This window comes from Apus apus, chromosome 21, assembly GCF_020740795.1.
Source record: "Apus apus isolate bApuApu2 chromosome 21, bApuApu2.pri.cur, whole genome shotgun sequence".
Classification (NCBI taxonomy): Eukaryota; Metazoa; Chordata; class Aves; order Apodiformes; family Apodidae; genus Apus; species Apus apus.
The window spans coordinates 6,306,501-6,321,392 of NC_067302.1; the positions used below are offsets into that span (position 1 = coordinate 6,306,501).

General features: G+C 41.2%; 1 protein-coding gene across 7 annotated transcripts in view; it reads left to right on the plus strand.

Moving 5' to 3' along the window:
- ZMYM4 (zinc finger MYM-type containing 4) overlaps positions 1-14,892 on the plus strand; it is a 40,051-nt gene that overhangs the window by 4,587 nt on the left and 20,572 nt on the right. For 5 of the 7 annotated variants that reach the window (XM_051637957.1, XM_051637958.1, XM_051637952.1 and 2 more), the window contains exons 2-7: positions 6,289-6,331; positions 6,733-7,263; positions 8,851-8,918; positions 9,511-9,681; positions 12,458-12,536; positions 12,941-13,193. In XM_051637957.1, the coding sequence (XP_051493917.1) occupies positions 6,289-6,331; positions 6,733-7,263; positions 8,851-8,918; positions 9,511-9,681; positions 12,458-12,536; positions 12,941-13,193 (1,145 nt within the window). The remainder of the gene's footprint in view (positions 1-6,288; positions 6,332-6,732; positions 7,264-8,850; positions 8,919-9,510; positions 9,682-12,457; positions 12,537-12,940; positions 13,194-14,892) is intronic. The other 2 variants (XM_051637956.1, XM_051637954.1) reach the window with 2 other exon arrangements.

Consider the following 14,892-nt stretch of genomic DNA (forward strand, 5'->3'; position numbering starts at 1 on the left):
CACTGGGGGAGCTAGATACTGGCTTTATGTATCTTTATTTATATTTAATTATTTTTCCATTAATATCATTATACTCTTTTTTGCTGTTACTGTTTCATTAAAACCATATTAATTTTTTTCCCAACCCATAGGTCATTCTCCCTTTTCTCCCTTTCCCTTCACTTCTGGAAAGGGAAGAGGATCAATAGAGAGCATCTGTCATGTGTTTAACAGCCAGCCCAGCCTTAGACCTGTGACCCCCCTTTGCAATCCTGGCACTCTGAGCTGTGCCCACTGAACAGTTAGTTCTCTGGCTTGTCTCACCCAGGTTCTCTGGACTGTTTCTGCCATCAGTCTAAGAGATGGGAATCTCTGGAAGATCATCTGCCCAGTGCCAGGGCAGGATCAATTGCTGCTGCAGGAATCTCTTAAATTCCATTGGAAAGAGGGGAAACCTGCATCACTTGCCTAATAAAATAATGTTTAATTGTCTAAATTTAGGTGAGAGGAACCTGAGACAGAATAGCACAACTGCACAGAGTTATCCCTACAAGAGAAATTTTGGACTACTTATTTACTTGTATTATTTTTTTAATAACTTGTTCATGTGGTTTTTTGAATCTTGGTATTTGTCAAAGCAATCTAATAATTAAGTGGAAGGATTTAATCTTTATTAAATGGTGCTCTTTGCTCAAGAAAGCTTTTATGAAATCCAGTTTCGTTAACACAGACTATTAACAAGTCATAATGTTTAATATTGCCTGGGAGGAGGTGTTAAAGTGCTCTGGGGAAAAAAAATAAAAATATATATATATACTTTTTGTGTTTTTTGGCAAAATTTACGCTATCTAGAAACTTAACCAAGTTGATTGGTTAAATATGTTTAAAGAAGGTTTGGTTGGAGGGAGAATGCCCACGTGAGGCATCACTTGTTGGTGGACAGGAGACTCGAGCAGCTCATGTCCTTGCCTGCCTTCTGTGCAGTCTAGTAATAACATCTGCAAAGAAGGTGGAACATCCAACTAAGCTGTCTATTGTTAAGAACCACTTCTTCATAGGAGAAGGAAAGGTAGAAGCCAACCAGGGCACCAACTACAAACGGGACTGGAATTGTATCCACCTATAGGAGAGAAATGACAGCTTTTCAGCTTTTATAAGAACAGGAGAGGAGAAAAATCGTAGAACTGTACTGGGATGGGGAGAAGTGAAAGAGGCAAAAAGGAAGCCTGAGGAAGGTACTTTGAAGAACAAAGTAGATCAGATGATTGCTTTTCTCTCTTTAAGGGCAGAAATACTGAAATGGGGAGAACTGACTCTATATCAGGCTCTCCAGAGTTCACCACCAATTGTTGGCACCGAACTCTAGGCTAGGGGAGGGGAAGGGACTTGCAGTACCTGATGGTAGATGAGATGATTCACCAGTGTGGGCCTCTGAACATACAAACCATTCTATGAAGAAGGGCTGATAATCCCTACTGTGTTTATCAACAAGCAGAAGGTGCTACGTTTGTAAATTTTCCCAATTTGCCTGCAAAGCCATCTTGTAGGCTTCTTATTCGGAACAAAGCACAATGAAAAGCAGACAACTCTGGTTTTATACGTTTCACTTTCCTAAAGATAATTTGCAGAGAGTTAGACTTTTTTTCCCCTATTAGTAACTTTAACTAATAGCAAGCAATTACTAACATTGTTAATTATCCTCTTGGGAGAGACCTTGAGTACAGGGATCTTTCCAAGGTTACAGTGCTGGTCCTGCACCCCAGATTGTTACCTTCATTGCTTCTTAGTGTTGTTAGGTGGCCTGGCTTTCCCTCAGAAGAGACGGTGATGGCCCTCTCTTAATGAGCTGCTCAGCTTCTGAGTTAAGTGGCGATAAGGGGATTGTGTACTTTGCAGAACATAATCTCTAAATAGCTGTACTTTTGAAAGCTTTGGCCAGAAGTATACCTGTGTAATCTGGAAAATGCTGTCTTTTTTGTGGGATGCTAAAATGTGTGACTGAACTGAAATCCTTGATTTGGAATAATTGCAGAATTCACAGCAGAAACATGCATTGTTATGTGTGCCCTGCTCTGATGTTGATAATTTTTTCATCCATGTAACTTCTGTTTAGTGTTTCTGACTTGTGAGAAATGGGAATTTTCCTAATTCTAGCTCACTTACGGATTTAGTGTAACCAAAATCCCAGTGTCAAGAGTTGTTTGTTGTGTCTCAAACAGCAATAGGAAAGTTCAGCACATCACCAGGGATGAGGTTTTTGGGGGTAGAAATTCTTTGTTTTTAAAAGGAAGCCTTTATTGTGGATATCTTGGTTTGTTTGCTTGATGTGTGTTTGGTGTCTGTGTGTTTCTTAAGTTGCAAAGCCCACATGTCTGGCAGGCTTCAGATCAGCACACAAAGTTCTGGTGTCTTCGCAAGGTGAAACCTTCTGTTGTGGAGCTGCTTCCTTCTCAAATCCATGGGTTTGTGGGCGGATGGGAGAAGGGCTCAGATCCCCCTCTGTTTTTCAGAGGTATGGATTAAAACCACCGATCATTCAGAAAAAGTAAGACATGCTCTGACTCTTGGGGTTTGACAGACTTGTCTACTTGGCCCGGGAAGGTTGGTACCAGTATGTGGCTTGGGTGCATGTGTGGTGGAGGTGGAAACCATCAGCCCAGCAGGGGCTTTGTTTGGAGCTGGGCTATGAACATTTAGAAAACTCAGACATGCCACCAAAACCTGGGGACAGGAAGGGGCAACTTGCTGAACTGCTTCTGGTGAATAATTCAGAATTCCAAACATGCACAGATGAAACAGCAGTGGCACGTGCCTGGATCTTCTTTCCTCCGACTTAAACATTGGAGATGTATAAATGAGATGCAAGGTAAATCCCTGCTTCTTGAACTGGAGGATAGGGAGCCACAAAAAACTGGAAAATGCCTGCCTTTGTCTTTTTTCGTGTGTAGACGATTGTTTGGGATTTGCCTGTAAAAACAGCCATCACAGTACGCATTTCATTACCCTCAGACTGGAATAGCGATGAAAAATAATCAGCTGAAGGCTCGAGCGTGGCTCAGCTGCCCTGCAGGACGCGTCTCGCCGGCTCTGCCCGGCTCCGGCTTTCCCTCTCTCCAGCCTGATGCGGGGCTTGCGGGGTGCCCGGCTGTGTTGGGCAGCTGTCCGTGTGTCTGTCTGTCCGGGTGCCCGTGTGTCCGTCTGTCCGGCGGGGCTATAGGGGGCTCTGCAGCCCGGCCCCGCCGCCCGGCGCTGCGCTCTGACCCCGCCGGGTTCTCTTCCTGCCGCAGCCGTTCTTTTCCTGTAGCAGGTACCTGCAACAGCCTGGCTCTTTGTTACCCTCTGCTCTTCCCTCCCCAGGTACGCATCGATAGGTCTGGCGGTGTTTCGGTGGGAAGCAGCTCCGGGAGGGGCCCGCTGCGGGACCCCGCGGTTCCCGGGGCTGGGGGAGCAGAGGGGCAGCGCGGGGGCTGCCCGGCCCCCCAGGGCTGGCGTGTGTAAAAGGTCAGGGGATGCTTCCTGCGCCCTCCTCTGCCTCAGCAGCAGCAGTGGCAATTTACATGGCTTTTATTATTATTATTATTATTTTATTATTATATCTTCCTTATCAGTTTAATGAATTCTGAGCAGGGGGGTTGTGCTGTGTATGTAGGGACAAGGAAACTGTGCAGGCAAGAAACTGAGAATCATTTATCTCTATTTTTCATTGCAGTTTTCTTAACATCTGCTTCCTTTACACAGTTTGCTTATGGATGCAGCAAAACCTAGGCTCAAACTGCAAAAGGCTTACTAGAAAGATGTGCCTGTGTCTGTAAAGTTGCTACATTGTTTGTGGTGGTTTTTTTTAAATAAATTACTGTTTTGCATACAAAGCAAGACTGTAGCCAGAGGCAACTTTTCTCTTTATATTTCACAAAAATAATCAATTAATTGTTTCATTTATGGATGCTGTGCTGACTTGGAATGCCATTAAAGCCCTGAACAGGTTTTTAGTTATTTCAAATTAGCACATTGTATTAAGTGTAAACAGTGTCCTTCTGTCACTCGCTCCAAGCGAAGACGGGTTAGTACTGGGGCTGTAACACTGGTTTCCTAGAGTCTAATCTACAGTTATTAAAAAATAGTGACATACCTAGTAGATTTATTTGTTGTTTTTTTTTTTCCTAAAAGCAGCACTGTCTTAATGTAAAAAGTAGTTAATGTAAAGCAAAATAGCTTAAAAGAATACTGAATTGTTTTCTCGTCATTTCTGTATTCTTTTTTCATTTCTTCATTACAACCCAATTAGACAGCATTGCTTTGTGTGCAATGGTGGCTAATGAGACAGAGCCACTAACAAAGATACATCCTAAACCACGTAACTTTGCTAATATTGAACTGTTCTGTCTTAAGCTCTTAGGGAATGCTCTCTGCTTAAAAGCATTAAATAGCATTAAGTTATTCTCTAGCAAAATATTAGCCAAAGTAATTAAATGAAGGTGTTTTAAAATATTAAATTCTAGGGTTTGGTTTTAAAACTGCAAGTACATTTTGAGGATTGTGTTGGGGAGCTGAAGCCTAGAGTAATTTAATGGAAAACTTTCTTGTTCTGGGTACTTTCCATTCTGTAGCCGCCTGGGACTTAATCTGGGGTATTGAGGTGCCTCTTACATATGTTAAAAATGAGCCATAGGAAATGCCATCAATGAATGTGTTACATGTTTTCTTATGTAGTACTTTTAGTCCACTAGTCATCAAATCTCAAAAAATCTGAGCTGAAAAAACAGAAGGAATTAAGAGTGGATGACCACTAATCAAAGGAGGAAGGATGAGGCCTGGTGAGAGGGAATTGCCTTGCAGAAATGTAATAGAATAATGTAGAAACAGTAATTTGGGCATTACTGCTGACATTCCTGTGTAATACAAGACCATAATCGAGTGAAAGCAAATTTATATTACTGATTAAGGTGATATATTTTTTTGGATTTACACCACGTGGGTGTTCTGGTGCTGTTCACCATCTGCAACTAGATGGTGGCTTGGGTATGACTGCTGATGTTAGCAGATGTTGAAGTTCCTGCTTTATAAATATTTCCAGTGGAAGACACAGATCTTCCTCTGTACCCTGAGACCTTTTAAAGGAAGAAAATATTCAAGATTATTTCCTATTTTGATAGCCTCACAAAAGAAAGAGGAGGGAAACAAAATAGGCACTTTTTTCCTGAGGATGGCCTTGTGTTTGGGAACTATCTTGGATTCCTCCCAGATAGAGAGTAAATGTTTTTCAACTTGTCCAAAATATTTATGGCAGTCCCTAATATGCTCTTGCAGGTGGTCCCTTGCCTTTGTAGACCTGCAGGTGATACTGGAAAGGGACTGATGGATTTCTTGGTGTCAGATGAACCCTGGGACAATATGTTGTCATCCTTTCCCAGAGCTGGATGCTACCAAACTGGTAGTTCCCATCACAGTCCTGTGGAATATCGGATTTATCAACCAAACTACTTGAGTTAAATGAAATTAGAGATCATCCCTTTGCCATCAAATCCCATTACTTTCCTTAAGATGGCTTAAGAACTCCAGTGTCAGCAGGATCTACCAGAAAAGAAAGCGCAGAGCTGGAGACATAGAGAAAGGAGGCATGACCTAGAAGAAAGGCTGTTACCTTTTGCGCAGGAGTGTTAAGGATGCTGAGTGCACACACTTCTGGCAGGATTCAGCCATGGCATCAACTCCAGTGTCTCCCAGAGAATGGTACATGTAGACAGATGCTTTGCACGGCACTCAGGGTCTTCAGCTACTGCTTCTTCTTTGGTTGTGTTCCTACTGACACTCATCTCGTTACTGTTGGGCAGTTAAGCAGCACATTTCCCTATTTTCCTTCTTCGGGAGATGAAACCCATGGATCTGTGCAGCCCACACCACTGGGAGCTGCCTGTGCTGCTGCTTTTCCTTTCATAACATTCAGAGGAAATGAAGGTTTGCAGAGCATTAGAGAGGGCAGAGTCTGTGATCTTGACCTGGTACAAGTATCTCATGTAGAGGTGAAAATCTCAACATTCCCTGCCCTCCCCTCTCTCCTCCGCCTTCCCTGGGAAGCAGCCCTAATTCTGCATTTTCCTTGTGAGCTTTTCCTGTGTATTTCAGAACTTGTCAGAGTAAATGTGACTTCTCAATAATGTAACAGCCTTAATTTGTAGAACTTTGCTTGGGGCAAGAAAGGAAGGAAGAGGAGCTGTGATCCTTCTGGTTGGTTTGGGTTTTGATCAGATACTTTCTAGAAAAGTATGTGGCAGCTGACCAAGATAATGACACAGTGCTTTCCTTTTACAGTTTGAAGATAAATCTGATGCGGTATTTGATATTACAGAAAAATGTAAGTATTTTTATTTATTTATATAAGGCCATGGTTCAACAAAACATGTCTTAGAAGTATCATTGCTGCTGAAAAACACTGTTTTGCCCTTCTCCTTGCTACTTATTCCCTCCCTGCGTTACCTTCTCCAAAAGTGTTACAGATGAGAGTAATGAAGCTAGTGTTTTTTCTTTCCTTAGTTTTACTCAGTTCAGGTTCTGCTTCACTGTGTGGTGAGTGGGACAGAACTGTTTCTTATGTCAGCAACATTTTATCAGTAATAAATAAGCTTTCTTGGCCCAAGAAGTCTTAGAGCATTCAAGGAATTGCAGCGTCAGACAGATTAGGAAAGGACTTGTCCCTTGTTACATATAAAGCTGGTGAATTTTCTGACTGTTTATGGGTTTTTCTTTTCCCCCTAGGTGGTGAAATCCTGGATGCAGAAATGTCTGAGGACACTGACCACAACTTAACACCTGCCCTTGACAGCATATCCTATGGAATACAGAATCGAACAGGATCTGCAAACTCGCTGCTGGATGATGATGATGAAGATTATTTTCTGAACTCTGGGGACCTTGCAGGCATACCTGTTGTTGGGAGTGACAATGATGAGGATCAAAATTTCACCCCAAAAGACACTCTTTCTTCAGTGATTCACAATGAAGACCATCTGGAAGAGGGCAAGAGAGCTACAGAGCATGAGTTGGACAGTGAAAAAGAAATTCAGATTCAGAACGCAATCCAAAAGGATCTCACTTCACCATTTGAGCAGGGCCCTGTATTTAAATCAATTCGAAAGGATTTTAGCATAGCACGAGACAATGGCAAAGAGACTTTTTCAACAAAGGACAAGAATAGAGAAGGACATTTTCAAGAACGTGAAAAACGTTTGGAAAAAATCCCTAAAGATATGGATTCTAGATTGAAAAGCAGTTTTCTTGACAAAGCAGGTAACTGTTGGCATCGTAGACCTGACTACCCAGCAAAGAGGAAGAAAAAAATAGACAGAAATTAGCAATAGGGATAATTATTAGAAACATCATCTTGTTGAAGAGAATTTGCATAGCTGGATGTAGGGAAGGGTTTTGTAAAGAACCCCAAAATACAGTTCACTGTATTAGGAGCAGGACTTGTAGAAAGGCCTGGTAGCACTGGGGGGGCTCATTCTCTGCAGCTTGTTTCAAAGTCTCAACATGCCCTTTGTTGTTGTGGATTACTAAACCAAGCTGGGTGACAATTCAAGCTTCCTTTTTTTTTTTTTCTTTCTCACTACTTTTTCTAGACCTTAGAGCTCTTCAAAAGAAAAGATGACTGAGTTTAGGTTAAGTTGGTGGCCAGGAAAGATTTTTTTTTTGAGCAAAGTACCGATTCTTCATACACGTGTTTGTATTGAAAGCAGTATGCATTTCATAGCAACATCATGGAAGGGCTTGCTAGAAATGTCTTAGTGTCTGCAGGGAGTCAGCCGGGGAGTAACTTGAGATCTGCTTTTCTTGGGAAACTGCTCTCCATCTTCCTCAGCTACTTGTGTCTTGCACATTGTCCAGCCAATGTGGAGAGAACCAAAGATGCCTGTAATCCATTTCTCCTTTGAGGGAGCCTGACAGTAACAAGTAGTCTTGGTGTCCACCTTCTTTTTGACTTCCCAGGCTCTGAAAGTTACGTTAGAACAGTGAATGAAAGAGTTAAGAGTAACCAGGCTGGAGCATGTGATATGATTTTATTCAGAAGACTGTATGGAAGGGGGGTTGGCCAGTGAGTGAGAGCCTCCTGGCTGCTTGTTCAGCTTCACAGCTTATAGTTCCGATGTTTAAACTTTGTATGTTTAGTCACAGCATCTTAAAATCAGTGCCTCCAGGTTCCACCAATGATAGAGAAATTATATGATTGCTTTTAAAATAAAGGAGAGTTGAAGTTGTCTCTTTATTTTTACCTCAAGGAATCAAGCGAAGAACATTTTTGTGCAAAATACCTATTTCAGAAAATCATAAATACCTACAGGTAAAAAAAGATGGAGGCTGAAAGCTGTGCAGCCTCAGGTAGCCTAGTGAGTAAATAGAACAGGAATAGTGAATGATCAAAGGCAGCATCCAGTATCCAGGCAAATCCAGTATTTTTTAAAAGACAGATGCTAAAAGCTGCTGTTTTCTGAGAAGGGGGAACAGGAAAAAAGTCAGAAAAGCAAGTTAAAGGCTGAAAGTTGTTGCTCTGAAAAATATTTTCTGATTTAAATGTCAAAACATGGCAGAGTTCAGAACTCACTGGGGTAAAGAAAATTCTGAATGAAAATTTGTCTCAGAATTTTACAGCCATTTTGCTGGAATGGGAGAATAATGACCCAATAGAATGATAAAAAGAATCTCAGTTCTCTTTGAGGATTACTGACTTATTTGCAGGGAGGAAAAAGGGAGTAGCTTAATACTTCTGAGGTGCTGTCAGACTGTGGGGTTGGGGATCAGTGTGAGGCTGTAGATAGTTTTAAAGGAAATGCCTTGGAATCTGTATTCATTTCTATTTAATGTATATGTTTTCCTCAGTTCATAATCAAGTAGAAGAAACATTACGGACGCAGTTAGCGCCACAAACTCCAGAATCTAACTTCAGGGTAAGCTATAGATCTTTCAAACACTTTTGCAAGTGCAGCAATATACTGGAATAATTCAAAATACGTATTTTGTATTTGAGTGTAAATTTGAGTATCAAGAAAACTGATCTTCTGACTCTTAGACATCTTTGCTACTTAACAGTGCATATAATTTCGTAAAATTTTGGTGACCCTCTCTTTGGATGGAGGATTCTTTTGATAGCCACTTCCATGTTCAGCATGGTCTGCCTGACTGGTGAGCCGAACCTAGACCTGGATGCATCCACCTGACCTGCTGCCTTTTTGCCAGATGAGACAGGGAGACAGTTGTATCAACAGGAGACACTGCCCAAAGAGCTGAATCCTCCAATGAAAACCAGCTTAGAGCTTCTGGGTGGCTTCTGCTTTGTCCAGAGGAGTGAAAAGGATTGGGGGGTGGGATGACAGAGGGTGCTGCAGGGAGGCAGGGGCAGCAGCTACTGCCCATCCTTTCTCCCACCTTCCAGTGGCAGGACCCATTTTCTTGGTCTGCAGCAGAAACTCCCCTTGGCAGCAGCCCAACTCCTAATGGCAGATGCAGGAGGGTGAATTCTTTTTCATATTATTGTTTCAGGAGTCTAGCTACCTATTTTCTAGTAAGGAATCTATTGGACAAGAGCTGGGGAATTCCTTTGCACCAAATATTAGAATTAAGGAGGAGCCTTTGGATGACGAATATGATAAAGCTATGGCCCCACAGCAGGGACTATTAGACAAAATTAAAGATGAACCTGATAATTCCAAGGTAAGTTTCCCATTGCATTTCTCATTTTGGTCTGACAACTGACCGCATAAGCTGGCCATAAATTCAGCAATTGATTTGGTTTGTTGACCGAAATTTAACTTGAAGAACGTAGTTTAGTAGAAGGATTTTTCCCTCTTAGACTGCCACGAAACCCAACGCCCTGGCTTTTTGATGTTGTGTTACCATGTCACTGGAAATGTTTTGCTTTTGAGTTAGAGACAAAGCAAAGTGCTGTGCAACTTACATTATTCAGTCTGTGGCAATATAGAGACTTTATCTGGACTGGGTCTTACTGGGAAATAAAATGTAAACTGTATTTTACAGAGTGTTTTGTGAGTTGTTACAACTAGAGCTGTGGAGTTGAAGCAGAGCTACTCCTGCTGCTTCCCTCCCAAAGGCTGTCTTTGCAAGCGCTGTGGTCCATTGTTTGTTCTTGCTTTAAATTAACACTTGGAGTTCTCACCTTAGCAAAATATTTTAATGGTCAATTTAAGCATGTGGTTAAGTGACTGTCTCATCAGACACTGACATTTTTAAAACAATACAGGTAAAAGTTCAATCATTGCAAAATGGAGAAAGTCTGACCTATGGTTGAGCGGTGCTGGGGCAAGGATTGCTGAGCTCTAACCTGTCTCTTTGCCACTGGTTTGCTGTGTGACACCAGGGAGATGATCTGTGTTGCAGTTCCAGTCTCCTGACTGCTAATATTTGGGCTACCTGGCAAACTTTGCATGCAGTTACCAGTGTGCAGCGCTTCCCAAGGTGATTTATCCCACTTGCATCGACACTGGAGTGCTGGTGATCTTGTGCAAGCATTAGTTTTTCTAGCATCATTCTGTGCACTTCTGTTAAACCTCCTCTTCTCTCTGGGCCTGTCTTCCCAACATCTTTACTTCTTTTCCCATATTACTGTTGGCTTAATAAAATAAAGAAGTAAACTAAGTATTTGAAAGTGTTCAGATTTAGCTGCCCTTCTGATTTGTTCAGTGTCTGTGAGGTTGTTTGGTTTTGTTTGCCCTTAAGTGTATATAATGTCAAACCGTGTGTAGGTTAGTTGAATCTGTCTACTCTTTTGTCCTCCCAAGATGGCATCTGCCATGTGGGTTTGTGCAGAGCAAGATGTCTGTGGTTATCAGAGGTCGTATCAAAAAGTACAAGTGAACACTTGAAGAATTTAAAAAGCAAATACCACATTCTTCAAAACATTAATTCCTGGGGTAAAATTCTGTAATTATCAGCTGTGCCTGATGCTGGGAAAGTATGAGAACCGGTGAGGGGTTCGTTCTGTTTTGCTTTAGATTGGAATTAATGTGAGGAGTTTTTCTTGCATCCTGAGAGAAAAGAGCATTTCATGCTGTAACCGATAGTTGGAGCTAAAGGTTCTTGGCTTTCAACGCTGTTCCACTGCTGTTAAACTGAGCTTGATCATGCACAGTTGAGGGCAGGATTTGCCTCCATTTGTCTTACTAGTATTTACTAAGGATAAAACTGCAGTTAAAACGCTTAAAAAACTGTATTTCTGCAAATAACTAGTTTTTAAATTGTAATATTAAAAAAACAACAACACAACAACGAACATGGTGCTTAAAACTTGTCCTCACAGCATGTCTGTGCACAGGTCACAGGCTTCTCTTACTGGAGATTTGAGTGGTTCTGTCTGATAGTTAATGTGATTAACAAATAAATACCCTTGCCTGTTCTCCTGGGAAACCTGTTGAGAAATAGTTTGGTTGTCTTAGTATAGAAACTTTTCTTTTTCCCACAGGAGCAAGAGAAGTGTTAAGTTTTAGCATGTCCTCTGTGGATGTTAGTGTGTGATTTGAGGAGGTGGCTTAAGCTGAGGGAGCAGTTCCACTGCCACTAAGGAATGAGAGCTTAATTTTGCTTAGTGGTTTTGAGTTGGCTTACCTTGCAGCCAGACAGCAACAGTGACTTGAGCTCAGTCATAACCTGACATCATACGCTCCCTACTCTCAAATTACTGTAAGTAGGTTAAATCTTATCATCTCTGTAGTTCCAAGAGATTATGCTTTTCAGCTTATTAACATGCAAGGTGTTACAAGCTGCTTTATGGTTCAGATTTTTGGGGAGACCAGGGTAGGACACATAGTGTCAAAGTATGAATAGCTGCTGTCGAGTGGGTCAGTAACACACAGGGTGCCAGCTTGTTCCACAGCAACTATCTGTAGGGATTGTCTCATGCTATAGAAAGTGTGAGGTTTTTCCCTCTCACTGAAGCCAGTCTGAGCAGGGACTGTCACTGTCTGGCTCTGGTGGTGCCACCCTTCATCTGCTGCAAAGCTTCACCTTAGGCTGCTCCAAAGGACTTCACTCCTGGAGGAGCACAGGATGCTTCTCACCAGCCCAGTCTCAGCTTCATTCTTATTTACAGATGTGAAGATAGAGCTTGTTTCCCAGGACAGTGGCAAGGACTGCAGAGCACTTCTAGATGGAAAGTTTGTGTGAGTGGAAAGCAGAGGTTTCTCTTACGCTTTGTCTGGCTGAATTCTGAGGTGTCTTGGAGTACAGCTGGAAAGGGGAACACACCAGGCAGCCGTGCTTTCCCAATGCTGCTCAACACCCTTGGCTGTAGAAGCTCTGAGCAGGTTCTGTGTGTGCTGCTCACACAGCAGCACCTGTAGCACTGGTCTTGGGGGCAGGCTGGGGAGGCTTGCTCTTCATAAAGATTCAGTACAACATTATGAAAGAGTGGAAATCATGTAACCTGTTATTACATGTGTGTATTTGTTCTCCTTTTCCTTTCCCTTTGTTTTAGGAGTACGGGCAACAGCCAAAATCTCAGGAAGGGGAGCTGAAAATCAGTGCCGTATTTTCAGTCAGTGGCAGTCCTCTTGGTAAGGAATAGGCAAGACTAAGTTTATTTAAACCTGTAAAATATGTCAGCTTGCAGGTTATTCTGCATTTCATTTGCTGTGTCTGACCCCAGTAGGAAAAAATAACTAGTTTGTTTTGGTGACAAATTCAGAGATTATAAAATAGCTGTATTTTTGAATGTGAAAGGGATGTTAAAAGTGTATTCCCATTCTTAAATGTAGATGAAACCATCTACTATGCAGAAAACCAGCACAGGGCATGTATTTATGGAAAGTTCATCTGTTATTTAATTCTCCCTTAGACCCTGACAATCCAAATGAAGTCACAAGCTTTGTGCTTGCCCCTACACATGAGTGAATGATGTGTAATGCATCTGTAACAGTTACTCTCTGTTTTCTCTGTGTTGTGTGTTGTTTTTTTTTAGCTCCACAGCTGTCATCAAGTTTCCAGCCTGCTGTGGCATCCTCTGGCATGAGTAAAATGCTTCCCTCAGTTCCAAGCACAGCTGTTCGGGTTTCCTGTTCTGGCTGTAAAAAAAACCTGCAGAAGGGGCAAACTGCCTACCAGAGGAAAGGCTCTACCCAGCTCTTCTGCTCCACACTGTGCCTCACTGGATACACTGTTCCAGCTTCTCGCCCACCAGCTTCTACCAAGAAAACCTGCTCAAGCTGCTCAAAGTAGGACAGTGTTTTCATTTGTTATAGTAATAGCTGATATTCCAGCAGATAGTGAATGGCTTTGGTTCCATTGTTACCAGCACACTTTCTGTAGTGCCCACTCTGGTACCTTTCCCTTCAAAATATTGTGGCTGATACTCATTGATTAATCTATCTGCTTTCAGTTCCCTTTCATTAGTTGGATTTTACGTACACATGGATTTGAAAGCCTTTCTTGTGAATTGTGCATCTTATATTTTTTTATTTTAAATATTTTTTTAATTTATAATATTCAGTGATTTAAATGAGCCAAATATGAAAAACTGTATTTCAAAAGGCACTACATTTTCCTGTCATTTCAAAATGTTGTTACACTCTCAAAACCACTAAGAAGAGTGCTACTCCAAAAATATATTGTTGGTATTATTTCTTCTAGATTAAAACAGATTTACTGAATCCCTAATATTAAATAAAACATGGATAAATTAATATATTCAAGGCAGGATATCTCCTTAGATTCTAAAAAAAACCCAAAAACTTTCCAGTCTGGCTTCATTCAGTGAGCTTTGATTTCTCTTAGTCTTAGCTCTTCAAAATATGTCACTGCTGTTTTCAGAGAGAATAAATTTATTAAGAATTGAGGGTTTTAGGTAGTTGGGGTTTCAGCACCAAAATCAGTTCCTTTCTGCCTGGGCTGGGAGTGGGAAGGGGAGGTTCTTGAGCCTACCTGGAGAAAATTCTTTAAAAAAGATCTGCATTTCCCACAGTCCTGTTGGAAACACAGGTCTGAATCTTCAGCCCTAAAACCCGTGTGAATTATTAACATTTTGTGTTAATTTTTATTATGTCCAAATTAGCAAAAGGAGACCTTTGTGGGTGGCTCTTGAAGGTGTCTTATTACTGTGCCATTAACTTGAGGGAAATAAATACCTTTGCAGACTGATTGTGCTACAGTCTGTTTATAGAGGAAAATTATTCCTATGTGTTATTTTTAGTTATGAAAGTTACTTTGCAAGAGGAATGCTGCTTTGTTCATCATTTCTTCAACAACAAATTTATTACTTCCAGTTTTACAAGGTCAACTGAACTTAAACTTGAGACTGCAATTAATTATTCTTTTCACTTGCTGTCTCAGCATGAAAAGGCCTTGTAATAAACTTTTGCAGTCTTGACTGTAATTTGTATTTATTCTGTTGAAAAATAGTTTACCTCTGACAAGACAAGTGGGAAGGAGACGTCCTTCCAAACAAGAAAATTATATAAATATAAATCCAGCAACAAATAAACAGAACTGTAGATGGCAGATAAGAATTGGAAGGTTACAATACAAGTCAGACTGAACTAGACAGTGATTAGAAATTGTGACCTTTTGTTTTTCCCTTCCCACATTGTGATTATTTTCATTGTTAAAGGGAATTATTCCACATACCCTACTTCCTAATTTTTTTTTAGTAAAGACTGTGTGAAACAGCAGACTTTTTTCCAGTTCATTTCTTAAAGATTTGATACAACCTGATGTGTTTCTAGGCCACTCTGAAGTCCAGGTGTAAAATGTTTCACAAAATACCTACTTGAGAATTGTACTTTTTAACTGTTTTCCTAATAGGAAATGAAGGCAGGTACTTAGCTCAGCAAAAATAAAGCTTTAAATTAATGAATCCACCCTCTTCTTGAGAATGTTTAGTCTGCAGAAAAAGCAAGGACAGCAAGTTGACATGAA